The following is a 15,688-nucleotide window of genomic DNA, read 5'->3' on the forward strand; positions in this document are numbered from 1 at the left end:
AGAGACTAAGGAATTTATTTGAGCATAAGCTTTCGCTGAGCTACAGCTCACTTCATCGGATGCATTCAGTGGAAAATACAGTGGGGAGATTTATATACACACAGAGAACATGAAACAATGGGTGTTACCATACACACCGTAACGAGAGTGATCAGGTAAGGTGAGCTATTACCAGTGGGGGGAGGGACAAGAACATCTGAGGAACGGGGGGTGGGGAGGGGTGGGTGGGAATACTTTCTATTAGTTCATGAATAGAATACCAATTGAATTTTATTAAATATTTGAGTGTTTTTCTACATTTTCAAATATACTGATTTCAATTACAAGAGAATATAAAGTATACACTGTTCACTTTATATTATTTTTATTACAAAATATTTGCATTGTAAAAACAGTATTTTTAAAAATTCACCTCATACAAGTACTGTATTCAAGCCTAAGTTAATTGTATCCAGTTTGCAAATTAATTCCAATTCAGCAGTCTCTCATTGGAGTCTGTTTCTGAAGTTTTTTTCCTTGAAGAATTGCCACTTTTAGGTCTGCAATCTCTTTGGTCACTCGATTAAAGTGTTCCCCAACTGGTTTATGAATGTTATAATTCTTGACGTCTGATTTGTGTCCATTTATTCTTTTACGTAGAGACTGTCCAGTTTGACCAATGTACATGGCAGAGGGGCATTGCTGGCACATGATGGCATATATCACATTGGTAGATGTGCAGGTGAACGAGCCTTGATAATGTGGCTGATGTGATTAGGCCCTGTGATGGTGTCCCCTGAATAGATATGTGGACAGAATTGGCAACAGGCTTTGTTGCAAGGATAGGTTCCTGGGTTAGTGGTTCTGTTGTGTGGTTCCTGGTGAGCATTTGCTTCAGGTTGGGGGGCTGTCTGTAAGCAAGGACTGGCCTGTCTCCCGAGATCTGTGAGAGTGATGGGTTGTTCTTCAGGATAGGTTGTAGATCCTTGATGATGCGTTGGAGAGGTTTTAGTTGGGAGCTGAAGGTGATGGCTAGTGGCGTTCTGTTATTTTCTTTGTTGGGCCTGTCCTGTAGTAGGTGACTTCTGGGTACTCTTCTGGCTCTGTCAATCTGTTTCTTCACTTCAGCAGGTGGGTATTGTAATTGTAAGAATGCTTGATAAAGATCTTGTAGGGGTTTGTCTCTGTCTGAGGGGTTGGAGCAAATGCGGTTGTATCGTAGAGCTGGATCGTGTAGACAATGGATTGTGTGGTGTGTCCTGGATGAAAGCTGGAGGCACGTAGGTAAGTATAGCGGTCAGTAGGTTTCCGGTATAGGGTGGTGTTTGTGACCATCGCTTATTAGCACCGTAGTGTCCAGGAAGTGGATCTCTTGTGGGGACTGGTCCAAGCTGAGGTTGATGGTGGGATGGAAATTGTTGAAATCATGGTCAAATTCCTCAAGGGCTTCTTTTCCATGGGTCCAGATGATGAAGATGTCATCAATGTAGTGCAAGTAGAGTAGGGGCATTAGGGGACGAGAGCTGAGGAAGTATTGTTCTAAGTCAGCCATAAAAATGTTGGCATACTGTGGGGCCATGTGGGTACCCATAGCAGTGCCGCTGATCTGAAGGTATACATTGTCCCCAAATGTGCAATAGTTATGGGTGAGGACAAAGTCACAAAGTTCAGCCACCAGGTTTGCCGTGACATTATCAGGGATACTGTTCCTGACGGCTTGTAATCCATCTTTGTGTGGAATGTTGGTGTAGAGGGCTTCTAGATCCATAGTAGCTAGGATGGTGTTTTCAGGAAGATCACCGATGGATTGTAGTTTCCTCAGGAAGTCAGTGGTGTCTTGAAAACAGCTGGGAGTGCTGGTAGTGTAGGGCCTGAGGAGGGAGTCTACAAAGCCAGACAATCCTGCTGTCAGGGTGCCAATGGACCTATTACCCATGCTAGCTGCATTCAAGCTAGTGTGAATAGGCTAGCTTTTGCTGTGTAGATGTACCCACAGATTTCAAGGAGTGATGCTTGCTATTGTAGCCCATTCCAAGGCTGAGTTTCCTGAGATTTATTTGGCTAAACAAACCCTAATCAACTCTTCACACTTTGCATGGCTGACTCCTCTGTTACATGTTTCCTCATTGTGAATTCAGTAGATCAGATTTGCAAGAGACATCAAAATGCAAGGGTAGCAAATGTGAACAGAACTAAAATCCCAGATTACTTCAGTAGATGGACAATTGAGTATTAATATAACAGTTCAACAACCCCCCAAAGAAGTTAACAGTAAAGACCAAGACACTGCATTTATGTAATTAAAACAAAGTTTAAATTTCTGTTTGTGAATATATATTTAGAAAACCAGGAAGTAACAAAATGTCAGAGGGGAAAGTTTTGTGAAGCATCAACTTCAAACTTTTCTGTGCCAAACTGTCCATGGCCTGGTTGATTGGAACACAGTGCTTAACTCAGTTTTCACTTTATTTTTGTAGTTCTCATTTGAAAGTTGTACACAAGACAAACTATGAAAAAAACTCACACCCTGCACCCTTTAGATATGAACAATTACTTTTAAGAACATTCACAGCCCCCCATGCCCCAGATACTTGGCTCCCACACTCCTGTTTGTTCTTTTATTGAGGAAAGTATATAAAATACATTTAAAAGGTGCAAATGAACAATAAGTAAATGATTTGCAGATCAAAATAGTATCAAGTTAACTAGGCGTCACCAAGACAATTAATAGCCTGTGACTCAGCAGCAATACAAACAATCCTTTTAGTCACAGAAGCAGCTGCAAAGCTGGTATCATGGAACAACTTTTGTGATAAGTATTGATAAAAGTTCGAAGTGACCTACAAAGAAAATATGGGTTTGTATTTGTGTCCTTGTAATAAGGCTTGAACATTTTTTTGTTTAAATCTTAGAAGTATCAGGAATGTTAAGTCTGGTCTTGTATTTTTCTGAGAGATTTCTTTCATGGCTCAGCCTGTATATTCGCATTGTAACCCCATGTAGCTAGAAACATTCTTAAGTCAGTTGCAGCTTTCTGAAATCACTTAAAACATCTTTAGGTTTAAAATAGGTTTCCCCAAAGCCTCAGGAAGAATTTTGCTTCAACACTAATATCTGCAGCATGAGGACCACACAAAACAGCAGCTTCCATAGCTAGATCTTCCACTTACAGCTTCCTCTGAGCTTAGATGGCCCTGGGGACAAGGAATATTTAGAAGGATCTCAACTCAGTTCAGCAGATGTTAGAGCTTTAAAGCAATCTGAACAATAAAACAATTCTGTCTCAGTCAGGTTCTCACTTGCATGGTTTACCTTATGCTACATCCTATCAGTTCTCCACAGAATTTCATAAAAGACAAGACCTCAATTTAATGTAAACAGGCAAAAAGAAAACCTTTTATAACATCTTTTGCACCTTCTATAGAGAAGAAAAAGAATGGCAGCAAAGTAGGGCTGTCGATTAATTGCATTTAACTTATGTGATTAACTCAAAATTAATTGCGATTAATCTCATTTTTAAAATCACTGTAAAACAATAGAACAATTGAAATTTATTAAATATTTGTGAATGTTTTTCTACATTTTCAAATATATTGATTTCAATTACAAGAGAATACAAAGTATACACTGTTTACTTTATATTTTTTATTACAAATATTTGCATTGTAAAAACAGTATTTTTAAATTCACCATGATAGTGATAACATGGATATCATGTCTATCCATATTGTTACAAAACTGCACTCAAAAACAATGCAAAACTTTAGAGCCTACAAGTCCACTCAGTCCTATTTCTTGTTCAGGAGATAATGCTGCCAACTTCTTATTTAAAAGAGAGAAAGTGAGAACAGGCGTTTGCATGGGACTTTTGTAGCCGGCATTGCAAGGTATTGACGTACCAGATATGATAAACATTCATATGCCCCTTCATGCTTCAGCCACCATTCCAGAGGACATGCTTCCATGCTGATAACGCTTGTTAAAAAATAATGCGTTAATTAAATTTGTGACTAACTCCTTGGGGGAGAATTGTACATCTCTGGCTCTATTTTACCCGCATTCTGCCATATATTTCATGTTATAGTAGTCTCAGATGGTGACTCAGCATATGTTGTTCATTTTACAAACAAACTTTCATTGCAGATTTGACAAAATGCAAAGAAGGTACCAATGTGAGATTTCTAAAGATAGCTACAGCACTCAACCCAAGGTTAAGAATCTGAAGTGCCTTCCAAAATCTGAGAGGGATGAGGTGTGGAGCTTGCTTTCAGAAGTCTTCAAAGAGCAACACTCCAATGCAGAAACTACGGAACCCAGACCACCAAAAAAGAAAATCAACCTTCTGCTGGTGGCATCTGACTCAGCTGATGAAAGTGAACATGTATTGGTTCGTACTGCTTTGAATTGTTATCGAGCAGAACCAGTCATCAGCATAAACGCATGTCCTCTGGAATGGTGGTTGAAGCATGAAGGGACATAAGGCATGTAAATATCTTGCAACATTGGCTACAACTGTGCTATGCGAACACCAGTTCTTGCTTTTAGGTGACACTGAACAAGAAATAGGACTGAGTGGACTTGTAGGCTTTAAAGTTTCACATTGTTTTTATTTCTGAATGCAGGGTGGGTTTTGTTTTTTTTAAAAACAATTCTACATTTGTAAGTTCCTTTCATGATAAAGAGACTGCACTACAGTACTTGTATTAAGTGAATTGAAAACTTATTTTTACAGTGCAAATATTTGTAATCAAAAATATAAAGTGTGCACTGCACTATTCTGTGTTGTAATTGAAATCAATACATCTGAAAATGTAGACAACATCCAAAAATATTTAAATGATATTCTATTGTTTAACAGTGTGATTCATTACAATTAATTTTTTTAATTGCTTGACAGCCCAATAGCAAAATATTTTAGCTAAAAGTTTAGCATTTCTTGACCCCAAATCTGTCTAAGAGCATTGAGTAAGTAAGTGGCAGAAAGTTTCAAAACTCACGATAAGTGGAAGATACAACCATGGAAGCTGCCGTTTTGTGGGTTCTCATGCTGCAGATATTAGTGTTGAAGAAAAAAAAGTCTTGCTGAGGCTTTGGGAAAGCAATACTTTAAGCCTAACAATATTTTAAAAGGTGTTTAAGAAAACTGCAACTGACTTATGAACTCTTCTAGCTACACAGAGATGCAATGTGAATAATTTCTGTAGGAAAAAGAAAATCCGCACAGCATCATAGGTGTGCACAGTGTTTTACAAACATTAGAGCCTAGAGGACTTCCTCCCCCCATTTGTGTTAGGTATTTAAACAAAAACAGTCCCTGCTCCAGAGAGCTTACAATCTAAGTGGTCAAGACTCAGCTGAGCGTAGAAAACAGCTGCAGAGGAGAGGTAAGGTAGAGGGATAACAAGGGTGGCCAAATACAAGGTTGCATATATTAATTGTGATGCTTTTTTAAAAGTAAGTGAACAAGAGATATTAGTGACTCAGCAACAGGTTACTTGTCCCACTGCCATTAGGCCATTAACATGGGCAGAGGTGGGTCTTAAGTATTTGAGGGAGATCAAAGTGGTGGCTATGAAAATTGGTTTGGAGGAAGAAGCCTTTTGGTAGGGTTGGGCATTTAAGTGGTCAAAAAATAATTGGTTAACTGACTGAGTCAAACATTGATCAAATATCATCAGTACTGTCAAATATTTTAAATTACTAGTTTATTAGAAAAGTAACAAAAAAGTAAGGCTTTATGGTCTCTAATGTGCATAGCCATGGATACACATTTATGCCTAATTACAAAGTTACTTAACTAGGTTATTTAACTCAGAAAAATTGACTCAAGCAGCAGCAGAAGGAAAAACAGAGGAGGAAGGGAGGGATCTCTCTACTCCCCTCACTAGCACAGAGCTTTTAATATGATCAGCAAGGTCTAGCTGGGGACACAGGTGGAACATGAGGATTACAAATGGCATATTTGTGGAGGGAGGGAACTGGATGTTTATTTACATAGTCATTTAATGCAGAGTTGTTTGCTTAATGAGGGTGGAAGAGTTAATAGTTGTGATGCATTTGAGAAGGAAGAGGCTTAATGGCTGTGCAGATTTTCTTGGTTTTGGGAAAGAGGTTTAGTGACTGAACCCTTCCTCCCTCCACAGCTCCCTTCTGAGTTAATTTCTGTGCATCTAGTCAGTTTAGATCAGATTTTAAACTCAGGACCAGGGATGGTACCTTTAAACTTGTTTAATGGTGGTTTACAAAGCACATGTACACTGAAGGCTTGGTATTCAAATAAACAACATACAATGTTTGAGAAAATTCCAGACAACCAAGATACTCAACTTTCTATTAGTTCACCTTTTTCCCCAACAGCATGTAGTAAGTAAGTGATCAAGACATTTAAGTAGGCTTGCTAACAGACAGTACCATAATGAAATCAAAAAGGTAGGCCATCACCAATATCAGGGCATTCTTCCTGGAATATCTGACATTATTTGACCAGCCAATTACCTGGCTTGTCAAGCTTACCTTTTGGTATAATTTTTTAAGAAGTCTGATTTTTGTTGACATTGATTTTTATATGCATTTTAAAACATTGTCTGGTTTATTGTACTTTAATTGTAACTGTCTGTTGCTCTCCAAATACCTAACTGCTTTATAAACATTTAATATATAAATTTAAAAACTGCTTTATTTTAAGAAGTTCATTTTAGGTCAGTAGAAAGAAGACTCCTGATTTATCAGGTTGGAAGATCTGTGTTCAAAATCTTATTACATTAACCATCATAACTAACTTGGATCATCACAAGATGAGTGGTAGAAAGTACCTACCTAAGAGTCCCATTCTCTCCTTTGTCTAGGCTGGTGAACCGACTGTACAGACGAGTGATCTGACTGTGGGAAACTGGAGGGAAAAAGGAAAATTAGACAAGTCAGTTAAACAATAACCCCGTCTCCAGATTGGTTCAATATACTGAACAAGTCATCTGCAAACAGACAGATGAAAACACTAAAGCACTGGCAAACTTGTCAGAAGTCTGAGCCGCACTGCCCCTTCCCACCTCCCCAGTAGCAGGGAAAAATTCTGGGGTTCTCCCATGAAATCAAAAGAGCAGAGGCCAGTGCTGTACATCTGTAAGTGGGATCAGTTAGTTTGTGGTCTTTAACAAAAATATCACTGAGAAGTTTTCAACCCTGGCAATCTGCTTAGTTTACATTTTTGAGGCTAAATATTTAATGATAGCCAAGTTCAACCCCAATATGTCTCTCCCCACCCCTAAATTGTCAGAATCCATAATCAAAAGCCTTTCATGCCCCAAAAGTCAGTTATGTTCACTGTATCAACCCCTTCCCAAATCCCTACTCAGGTTTGAAGAGTGGAAGTTTGCATTTTTATAAAATTACATTGATACAGATTACACTTGTAATTTGCTTTCAAATTCACATTCTAAATTCATACAATGTGAATATCCTTCAATAGCATATTCTGTATTGCTAAACAAACCAAAGCTCTTATCTCTGCCATATTTCTGATGAGCAAAACATTTTAAAATCTGGCTTACAGCCAGGGTAGTTCCTCTAGAAAGCTAGCTGGGCATGCAAGGGAAAAAAGGCAGCAAAGAATACATCAAACCTACTTGCCTCCTCCTGCAAAAGTCTGCCTGAATCTGAATGCAACTAGTTTCCAGGGTTCCTTGCTGTACTTGTTTCCATCTCCACGACCCATTCAAATTAAATTAAAGACAGATCACGCAAAGGAGCTCAGTTTTGAGAGAGCAGAGCAATAAAGCTTTCATATCAGAAAGTTCAAGGGATCCCACATGCAGACAAGACAAACATTACATACCCAACAAGTCTACAATTAGTGGTAGAAATGCCAAATTCAAAACAAACTATTCAAATCAGCCCAGGTTTTGGAGGCAACAACTGATATGGTGCTGCCGAAGATATTGTCTAACATCTTACAAAGACTCTAGTGAGGGAGTTCTTTCTGTGGATTCTGGAGTCCTGATCTCCGAAGTCAACAGGTAGGTCTGCACTGGCAGTATGGCTCAGGCCTTGTTAGGTATTTCAGAGGTGTACCAATTTAATATAAACCTAGAGCAGGGGTTTCCTAAATCCTGATGTTTAGTCTACAGCCCTCTACAAGACTTAGTTATAAAAGTGACATTAAGGGCAACTGTACACTACAAAATTAAGTGAAGCTACTTATGTTGACATACAGTCACCACAATAATTCAATTGGTTTTACACATCCATGCTACACTTCTTGTGTCGGCGGTGTGCTGTAAGGATAGTTTTGTCTTTATGGTCCCCACCTCTCTATTGTGGGAATGTATGATCTCGGTCTGGTTCTTCCATTGTTTCTGTCTGTTACATAATTAATTTTGCTAGGTGTAAATCAATTAAGGTGGTGGGGTATGATTGGTTAAAGAATTTTTACACAATAGGTTAGAATTGGTTAAAGAACCGTTAACCAATTATTTAACTAAAATATTGCTAAAGGTATAGCTAAGCAGGACTCAAGTTTCACTATATAAACTGGGGTCCAAGAAGGAGACCAGCAAAGGGAACAGAAGGAGGAGGAGGAAAGACCTGGAAGAAGAACTCACCTCTCAGACACAGCCTAAGATCAGAGCTGCTAAGAATCCTCTGCACGACCGATCATGACATGCAGCAACCAGAATCCAGATGAGACTGGCCTTGTGTGGCTAACAGGGAAAGTCTGCCTGGCTAACAGGGAAAGTCAGGATTGGTGAGCATAGCATTGTGTGCTTAGCATGTGTATTTAGCTTGGTAATTGTTAATAAATAGAGGACAAGGATATTACTGTGTAAAGCTCTTTCACTGGTAAAAGGTCCTGAAAACCTGCAAAGAGTACACCTTGAACGCTAGGAACTGGGTAAAGGTGGGTGCCCCTAGAGCAGTGGTGGGCAACCTGCACACGGCCCGTCAGGTAATCTGCTGGCAGGCCACAAGACAGTTTACATTGACCATCCGCAGGCATGGCCGCCCGCAGCTCCAAGTGGCCGCGATTCACCGTTCCCAGCCAATGGGAGCTGCGGGAAGCGTCGGCCAGCACGTCCCTGCAGCCCACGCCGCTTCCCGCAGCTTCCATTGGCCAGGAATGGCCAACTGCAGCCACTGGGAGCTGCGGGCGGCTGTGCCTACAGATGGTCAGTGTAAACAAACTCTTGCAGCCCGCCAGCAGATTACCCTGACGGGCTGCAGGTTGCCCACCACTACCCTAGAGCGCACACGTAACAGAACTTTGTGCAGTTAACAGTGTGTCCTCATCAAGACCACTTTCACAATGCCCCACGCAGGCAGTTAAATCAGTGCAATGGTTTCTGATAGGCAGCAACTGTTGCTGCCAGCAATGCAGTACCTACATTGACACTGCATTGACCTAACCACAACTTAAGGGCTATGCCTTTTGGAGGTGGAGTTATTAAGTCAGTGTAGTGGGCGAGTTACATCGGTGGGAGCTACATTTTATTGTAGACTAGTGATACTCAGATCTCAGTGGTTTACAGGAGCCAAATTAACAAACAACATTACCCAAGAGAGCCACAATAGCGTGAATTCATTTTTTCATTTACTATTGTTTTTATATACATCTTATTCCCACAGCAAAATGACTTACAATGTTGACCAATTGTAGAATACTTGGTCAAAGCATCCTGATTAGTTAACTGTTTTATCATCATGTGCTGCAAAAAGCTTCAGGAGACACATTAAAGAGATACTTACGGCTCCCAAGCCTCAGTCTGAGTATCACTGGTTTAGATGCTTATGTCAACCTGACTCTATAGTGTAGACAAGGCTTTAGTGCACTAATTTGGTACCATGCCAACTCAGTTGTTTCAAGAGCTGATAAATAGGATTAATTGCAAAGGTTTATTCTTACCTGAATAGGTTGCACAGCAGGTATCAAGTCTGTATGATTGGGACACAATAACTGAATTCTTTTATCAGGCTTGTTCTTTCACTAAGTTATTTGTTTAAACTCTGCTGTTCCCTTCTCTAGGATGGGCTGCCAACAGTACTTTGCTCAATGCTTCCTTGACAACCTTGTGTCTTAGCATGGGCTGGGCAATATGACAATTCCAAATAATGCAAGCACATAGCAAATTGGCTCTGGTCTTTCAAAGATTGAAGTTCATCGTATTATAGACGCAGCCGACAAGTCCCAGAGCTTCAAATATTTACCAGATGCATACTTTTTAGTAGAGTTAAGTGATAGGGAAAGAGGGATGCACTACCATCTAAGTCTAGGCCAGTGTCCAGAATTGGAAGCCACTGGAAAGGAGGAAGGTGCCAGGATTTCTACTCAAGTATCATCTCTGAACAATGATCAGGTATTCCATCTTTTGGATCACCTCCCAACTAGTAGAAGCTTGATGCATTTGAAAACTGTGTCCTTGCTACTAGAGAGGGCATTGTCTTCTCCCCATTGAGAATCTCATGACTGCTGCAACGGGGAAGCAATTCAGGGCTCTAATATGTTCCTCTCTCAACTTCTTTTTGGCCCTCCCCACAGAGGCACCGACTTTCTGAGTTCCTGAAGGGGGCTCGACCCCTGCTCCACCCTAGGCCCCACCCCTTCATAAGCTCCCACCCCCAGTCTGCCCCCACCCAGCCTCTTTCCATCCCTGTTCCTCCTCTCCCCCACCAGCACCTCCTGAATGCCACTAAACAGTGGATCACCAGTGGGTGGGAGGCGCTGCGGGGAGAAGGCGAGTAGCTGATAAGCGGGTGGGTGCTGAGCACCCACTATTTTTTTTTCCATGGGTGCTCCAGCTGTTGAGCACCCACAGAGTCAGTGCCGATGCTTAAGGCTGTGAGTTTGTCATGGAGGTCACGGATTCCGTGACTTCCTTGACTTCTGCAGTGGCCAGTGCGACTGGCCCAGGGGCTGCCTAGGCTGCTCAGGCAGCCCCTGGGCCAGCCGCACCTGGGGCAGTTTTCAGCCACTGTGTCCCCCTGCGCCCCAGCAGCAGCAGGAGTTTGGGTGTGAGAGGGGGCTCAGGGCTCAAGTACAGTAGGGGGTAAGGGCTCTAGGCGGCGCTTACCTTGGGGGTCTCCTGGAAAGCGGTGACATGTCCCTTTCCTCAGCTCCTAGCTCCGCCTGCTGCCTCCACCCGCAGACACTGCCCCTGTGGCTCCCATTGGCCACGGAGCCATCTGGCAGAGCCAGTGCTTGGGATGGAGGCAGCGCATGGAGCCACCTGGCCACGCCTCCACCTAGGGGGGGAAGCTGTGAGGAGGCAGGTAGGGAGCCTGTTCCCCCCCCCTCCCCGGTACTAGGAGGGGTCCTGCCTCCCCCACCTCCCCCCGTCCCAAGTTTTAGTCAGGGGTATGTAGTACAAATTATGGACTGGTCACGGGGATATAAATTTTTGTTTACTGCCTGTGACCTGTTCATGACTCACTAAAAATACCTGTGACTAAAAGAGCCTTATCTATGCTCCCCCATAAAAATCTGCAGTGCTCAACTCGCCTGTCCTCAGCATTCTCGAATGGCAGTGTGAGAATGACAAGATTCTTGGCATTTTCACTACTATCCACAAAATTCTGAAAGGCAACAGTGAAACTGATTCAAGTTGTGTTAATTTCACTTTGATTTTAGCTTTACCAAGCAGCAGCAGCGGGGGCAGTCCTTGAGCAATCTGCAGCCTCAGGATGATAACATTCCCTACTTTAGTCATCCTTATTCATAAGATCACTTGTAAAATTTAAATTGTACATGCTTTGGGGTAGAAACTGTCTTGGTTTTTCCATTAAGCACTTACAGTGCCCCACTGTATGCTATCACTTGTCTACGTTTACATTTGTTTCATGTTTGGAAAGTTCCTTGCAATCAAGAATCCACTTGAACTTTTCTATTAAAAATTAAATTTTACACACATCTACAAACTCTTGTACTCTCTTCAGGGAAATCTTCCCCACCTTGTAGCCTGCAAACTGCTTTTAAACACCCTGATTCCAATCCTAACCTTCTATGATCTATGATTGGGACTACTACAATAATCCTTTTGGTGCACTTACATTTAATATTTCTGAATCACATGCTTTTAAGAGCCTTATAGTACAGATGTATTGTTATCAAATAAAAGTGCATTTTGAGAACTTAGTTTTCCGTGTAACAGATATTCATCTGAAATGAGTTTCCCTGATTAGTTCTCTTTTGTGATCTTGTGCATACACACCTAACTTGGTCTGTAATCCCCTCCCACCGCACAGACACAAAGGAAGGGGACAGATCAATATTAATCTGACTAGTCATGAAACAAGATAATTATATGATCAAAAAATTCAGAGACAGGTCACAGGCAGGGCAACAGATATTCTATGATAGAGGTATACTCTAAATGTTTAGGTGCATTACTTCAGCACAAGGGGAAAAGGGTGTGACCTAATAGTTCAAGTACTGTAACATTCCTATGTCTATTCAAGGACCTGTAAAAACCAAATGTCAACAAGCAACGTTTTCCAAACCTGGCATCATTCCAGACTTCTCCCCTATTTCTTACACTGGCTACTGAAATGTGCACTTCAGGGGGGTTCTTAAGATGGTCTTGAAACAAAGTTCCAAGCAAATTTCTAAGTTGATCACAGCAAACTAAGGGGGAGGAAAAGGAGGAGCAGGACTGTAAAATGCCATGTAAGATCTTAGCATAGTACTACACTACCTTGGACTAAGGAATTCAGGGAGCAAAAGTTCAGAAGTTACTGTGGTTACACAAGAATCTACTGATGATTACTTGTCAGATAGCTGGGTTTTAAGGAACATTTAACCCATTTTCCTTCTTGAAAGCCTTAACTATACAGGTATAGCAGAATTACTATTATGCACAGAATGAATCTCAGACTGTCAGCACAGAATTTAAGTATGAAACAATCTAAAACTTGAACCTAAATTTTAAATTCAATATGGGAGAAAATAAAAAGCATTCTGCCACAAAGATCTTTTCTATCCACTCCAGGTACAAAGGCTAATATGGAGTACTGTGTAGCTATTAATACTATCAGCTGTAGCTTTGCATTGCCTGTAAGGGGTCCACTTTCAGTGGTGGGAAAGACAAAGGTCACCCACAATTGAGAGAACTCCACAGGCAAGTATCCGCCAATAGACTTAATGTTTAAACCAAATGCCCTTTTCATTTACTTCCTCCGATCCAACAGAAACTGTAGAAAATACAGTTTAGTAAAATGGAGACAGACGAGTATAGAGTCCTCAGAGTAATTAACAGTGTTACCATTTCTCAAGTTGGACATTTAGTCACAACATGATGTTCTGCTTTAGCTGGTTTCAGAGTAGCAGCCGTGTTAGTCTGTATCCGCAAAAGGAAAAGGAGTACTTGTGGCACCTTAGAGACTAACAAATTTATTAATTTGTTAGTCTCTAAGGTGCCACAAGTACTCCTTTTCTTTTTGCTTTAGCTGGGTTCACTTTAAGAACTATTTAGCAGAGGAAGTATCAGGAGCACCAAGCTTCTAAGAATTGGTGGATGTTACAGAACCTTCAGAATGACCCACAGTCACAGCAATACTAACTGTTTTTCCACCAAACTTTGTTCCAGGTACTTTATGATCTGCTTTTTAACTGCCTTTTACTTGTGTAGACATTTACACCAGTGGAAAGGGAGAGTAAGGTGCTAACCTAATGGTGGAATTTTCCATCCACTGTGCAGACTACACAAGATAGAGCAGAACAAGCTTCTAGTCTAAAATTAAAGACTAGAAAAGTTAAAGATTACTGAAGTGAGAAAAAAACGTAATAGCCTTTGAAAGTCCATACAGACATGAATCATTGTAAATTAATCTCACTGACAGCACAGTTTTGTTTTATAAATCCTTAAACAAAAATTAAATCCTAAAAATAGACATTAACATTTTAACTCAGACCTCAAAAACCAGAATCTGAAATTTAAGTTGCAAACGACAAATATAAGTCTCACACTAAAAAAAAGTTAAGTGAAGCATTTAAGGGTAATCAGGGCAGGAACTCTCCTAGTACCAATGCTGTCACTTAAATACTCAGTCTCTACACATACTCTAAATCGGGGTAGCCAACCTGAGCCTGAGAAGGAGCCAGAATTTACCAAATGTACATTGCCAAAGAGCCACAATAATACGGCAGTAGCCCCTCCCCCTGAACACCTCCCACCCACCGGCAGCCCTGCCAAACAGCATCTCCCAGTTCGCGGCATGCAGGAGGTTCTGGGGAGGGGCAGGAGAAGGAGCAAGGGCATGGCAGGCTCAGGAAGGGGTGGAGTGGGGGCAGGGCTTGTGGTAGAGCCAGGAGTTGAGCAGTGAGCACCCCCTGGCACACTGAAAGTTGGCACCTGTAGCTCCAGCCCCAGAGTCTGTGCCTATACAAGGAGCCACATGTTGACCACTCCTGTTCTAAATGTTCATAAACCAGGCCCATTGCTCAGTAATGATTCTCCAATATTAGCTGAAATATTAACAGCAGCATAATGCACCAAGTATCGGTGGCCTGTTGGAAAATCATTCCCAAATATTTGCTAGTGGTACCAGGACAAGCTAACATTCGGACTATCTAGAGGCCAACAGTTTAAGTTAAACCTTTGCTTGTTTTTAAGTTTCCTCTTTTTAGTAAGAGATGTCTGAATACACATGCAATGATCAGCTGGGCAGAGCAAATTTCGGCTGACATTGTGCAGGGGGCTACAGGTAATAAAGATCCATAACTGTTGATGAATCCAACGAGCATGGAAATAGTCTACATGCTCAATCTACTTGTGTCAGGAATATGTATGTGGTGGAAATGCATCTTTCTGGAAGAGATACAATATCCTCATAAAGGCAAAAAACCAAGAGGTAGGGAAACATTTAATTTGGAAAGATCTTAATTCTTTGCAGGGGCTGAAGCAGCAAGACGATACAAAAGACAAATGAAATCCTGGAAGTTAAAAAAAAGTGATTTCTTAATTCTAGGGAAAGTGAACGATTGTGGTTCTCAGAGCTGCAACAATCATGTCTAGTCCACAACACACTCAATTTTACCAAGACAGTTTCATTTACTAATACATGGACGATTAGTGACACCACTCATCTTTTGCCCAGATTCTGTATTTATGGAAAGGCAATGTTCAACAACTAGAGGATGAGGTAGGTTATACAGAGCACAGTTTTACTATAACAGTTCTTAAAATGCTCCATCTGCATTCATAGTACAAGGATTTGCAAACTTTTCTGTTGTTGACCACATCCGCAAGTCTCATGGATCACCTCTCTTGCATACATGGTGCTTTCAACATCCCCTCTTACTGGCAATCATAACATCCCTAATGCAACTATGCAATCACTTCAACAGCAAAGTAATACTAGGAAGGCATTTACTGTATTTTTAGCCTTTTTTAAAGCAGTTTAGTAGCTGGAAACAATGAAAACCAGAAACATGCAATAAGCCAGCTCTCCAATGACTACCAGAAAGTACCCCATCAATTTATATTTTGGTAAATACAAAAGTAGATTGACGGTTGTCTTCTTCTCCCTTCGCATCGCAGGCAATGCGAATGCAAAAACTATCTGTATCTTCTAATGTCCATAGTAACAGCTCCTGTGCTTCCTACCTTCCACTCTATAGCACTGTTGCAGGGGACAGCAAGTGTTGTATTCCTGATATTCACTCAATAGCAGTCCCTATTCAGCACTTACATGTTCCCTGGGCTACAGCACAGAATCAGAGATT

General features: G+C 41.1%; 1 protein-coding gene across 1 annotated transcript in view; it reads right to left on the reverse strand.

Moving 5' to 3' along the window:
- Nucleotides 1–15,688, reverse strand: part of CHP1 (calcineurin like EF-hand protein 1) — a 39,160-nt gene that overhangs the window by 21,998 nt on the left and 1,474 nt on the right. The window contains exon 2 of the mRNA XM_074957063.1: nucleotides 6,796–6,868. Coding sequence (XP_074813164.1) covers nucleotides 6,796–6,868 — 73 coding nt within the window. The remainder of the gene's footprint in view (nucleotides 1–6,795; nucleotides 6,869–15,688) is intronic.

The sequence above is a fragment of the Natator depressus genome, chromosome 6 (genome assembly GCF_965152275.1).
Source record: "Natator depressus isolate rNatDep1 chromosome 6, rNatDep2.hap1, whole genome shotgun sequence".
NCBI classification, from domain to species: domain Eukaryota; kingdom Metazoa; phylum Chordata; order Testudines; family Cheloniidae; genus Natator; species Natator depressus.